The sequence below is a fragment of the Nelumbo lutea genome, chromosome 3, assembly GCF_056320005.1.
Source record: "Nelumbo lutea isolate HS-2025 chromosome 3, American lotus-T2T, whole genome shotgun sequence".
Taxonomy (NCBI): Eukaryota; Viridiplantae; Streptophyta; class Magnoliopsida; order Proteales; family Nelumbonaceae; genus Nelumbo; species Nelumbo lutea.
Window position 1 is genome coordinate 14,455,688 of NC_142686.1, and position 2,878 is coordinate 14,458,565.

General features: G+C 42.2%; 1 protein-coding gene across 1 annotated transcript; it reads left to right on the forward strand.

The window, feature by feature from the left end:
* Positions 1 to 301: 301 nt before the first annotated feature.
* On the forward strand, positions 302 to 2,616 carry LOC148863098 (tubulin alpha chain-like). The gene is made up of 4 exons (XM_088978435.1): positions 302 to 870; positions 986 to 1,220; positions 1,340 to 1,710; positions 1,796 to 2,616. The coding sequence occupies exons 1-4, from the start codon at positions 778 to 780 to the stop codon at positions 2,447 to 2,449; spliced, it is 1,353 nt and encodes a 450-aa protein (XP_088834561.1). The 5' UTR covers positions 302 to 777; the 3' UTR covers positions 2,450 to 2,616.
* Positions 2,617 to 2,878: the final 262 nt, after the last annotated feature.

Here is a 2,878-nt window from a genome sequence, read left to right on the forward strand (position 1 = left end):
AATCGAAGAATAGGATCCGCTCAGAATTCAAATCGAATTCAAATCACCCCTATACGATTCGATATATATGTTATTTATTTATATAAATAACACACACACACACATATATATATATATATATATATATATATAAGATATTTGTATTTTTCATTTTATTTATTTAAATTGTTATCTTTTATTTTTCGTCTAATAATCTATTAATTCTTTAAAAAATATTAAATCAGATCGGATTTGATTTGAATATCCAATTTGCTTGTCGAATTCATTCAAATAAAAGCTTGTGAGATCTGATGGGATGTTTGGACCGGATTCAAATAAAAGTTTAAAGATGCAATTATTAAAGGAAACCTTTTAAAAGGCGGCTTCTTTCCCGCTCTCATATTCGAATTTCAATTCCACATGCAGGCTCACAGCTACAAGAGAGAGAATGCTAACGGTCACGGCCATCCAACTGGAGCCCACCACCAAAATAGTTCAAATTTCAAAATCTATGAGTCCCGGTAACAGCGTTTGTCCGTTTGAACGTTTAAACGTCCTCTTCTCCGACTTCCTACGTATATATAAAAACTCCTTCGTCTCCACCGTTCTTTCTATTTGTTTTCTCTTTGCCAAGTTGCCATACCATCATCTTCTCTCTCTCCGAGGGTCCGAGTCCAAGGCGTCTTCGTATACGTCGTTGGCTCTTTGAGCGCTGTTCGCCTCTCTCACTCTCTATTTTTCCAGACAAGACTTTTAAAAGACTCAAGAGCAACTCAGCAACATCAACAGAGCAGGAAAATGAGAGAGTGCATTTCCGTTCACATCGGTCAGGCTGGTATCCAGGTTGGAAATGCTTGCTGGGAGCTTTATTGTCTTGAACATGGTATCCAGGTCAGTTTCTCTACTATCTCTTCAAACATTACATTCGTTGACGCAGAAGAAGGATTCTTTTTTTTTTTTTTGTGTGTGTAATTTCGTTAATTTTGTTTTCTGATCTCTCGTGCAGCCTGATGGACAAATGCCCGGTGACAAAACCGTTGGAGGAGGAGATGATGCCTTCAACACGTTTTTCAGCGAGACAGGGGCGGGGAAGCACGTTCCCCGTGCTGTGTTCCTGGATCTTGAGCCCACTGTCATCGATGAGGTGCGAACTGGTAACTATCGCCAACTCTTCCATCCCGAGCAACTCATCAGTGGCAAAGAAGACGCGGCCAATAACTTTGCCAGAGGCCATTACACAAGTATAATTTCTTCCCTTGAGTCCCTTACCTCTTTTCTTGCATTTTATATTCAGGCTCTATACTCCCTCTGTTCGGTGTACGGGTTTTTCTTACATTTTTTGGGTGTTTCTTTTCCGTAGTTGGGAAAGAAATTGTTGATTTGTGCTTGGACCGCATCAGGAAGCTAGCAGATAACTGCACGGGACTCCAAGGTTTTCTCGTTTTCCATGCTGTTGGTGGTGGGACTGGCTCTGGTCTAGGCTCCCTGTTGCTTGAAAGACTTTCGGTTGATTACGGCAAGAAATCCAAGCTCGGCTTCACGGTGTACCCATCCCCTCAGGTTTCGACCTCTGTTGTCGAACCTTACAACAGTGTATTGTCAACTCACTCTCTTCTGGAGCACACCGATGTGGCTATACTCCTCGACAATGAAGCTATCTATGACATCTGCCGTCGGTCACTGGACATTGAAAGACCAACTTATACCAATCTCAACAGGCTTGTCTCTCAGGTATGTTTAATCAAATGTAATTATTAATTTATGTTTCTTAGTTTACACTATGGTCTAGGACTGAGAAGAATACCATTTTATGCAGGTTATTTCCTCACTGACAGCCTCTCTCCGTTTTGATGGAGCTCTGAACGTGGATGTTACAGAATTCCAAACCAACTTGGTCCCATACCCACGAATCCATTTCATGCTCTCTTCATATGCCCCTGTTATCTCAGCGGAAAAGGCGTATCATGAACAACTTTCGGTGGCAGAGATCACTAATAGTGCATTTGAGCCATCATCCATGATGGCAAAATGTGATCCTCGCCATGGGAAATACATGGCATGCTGTTTAATGTACAGAGGAGACGTCGTTCCAAAGGACGTCAATGCTGCCGTGGCCACAATCAAAACCAAGAGGACTATCCAGTTTGTAGATTGGTGCCCGACTGGTTTCAAGTGTGGAATTAATTACCAACCACCAACAGTTGTCCCTGGTGGGGACTTGGCCAAGGTCCAGAGGGCAGTTTGTATGATCTCAAACTCAACTAGTGTTGCAGAGGTTTTCTCAAGAATTGATCACAAATTTGATCTTATGTATGCCAAACGTGCTTTTGTGCATTGGTACGTTGGTGAGGGAATGGAGGAAGGAGAATTCTCAGAAGCCCGTGAAGATCTTGCTGCTCTTGAAAAGGATTATGAGGAAGTTGGTGCCGAGTCTGCAGAAGGGGAGGACGACGAAGGTGATGAGTACTAAATAAATATGCTCGAGTGATTCTCTAACAATTGGAGAGAATGTAGGTAATTTTAGAAAAAGTTAGATGGATTCTCTGTATTTGGAACTAGCCACTTACTATTAGTTGACTGTGCTGAGGTTCCTGCTTTTATTTTGATTCATCAATCAGAGTTTCCGCTTTTTCAAAATTTGTGTTGTGTATTGTATAGCTATTTCTTGCGTTCACTAGTCAGAATTTACTCAAAGTTGACATGCCAGATGCCACTACCACCGGCAACGTGTGGAGAATGTAGAAACACAAACATCTCTTTTCTCGTTGTAGCTTGGTGATCATAAGATCATTTCAGCCCGGCCCGGCTCGGAAATTCAGGACTTGGGCCAGGGTTTTCTGTTCAGGCCCGGGCCCACATTAGTATTGCCCTTATCATCATAAGTGCAGAGCCCAGCCCG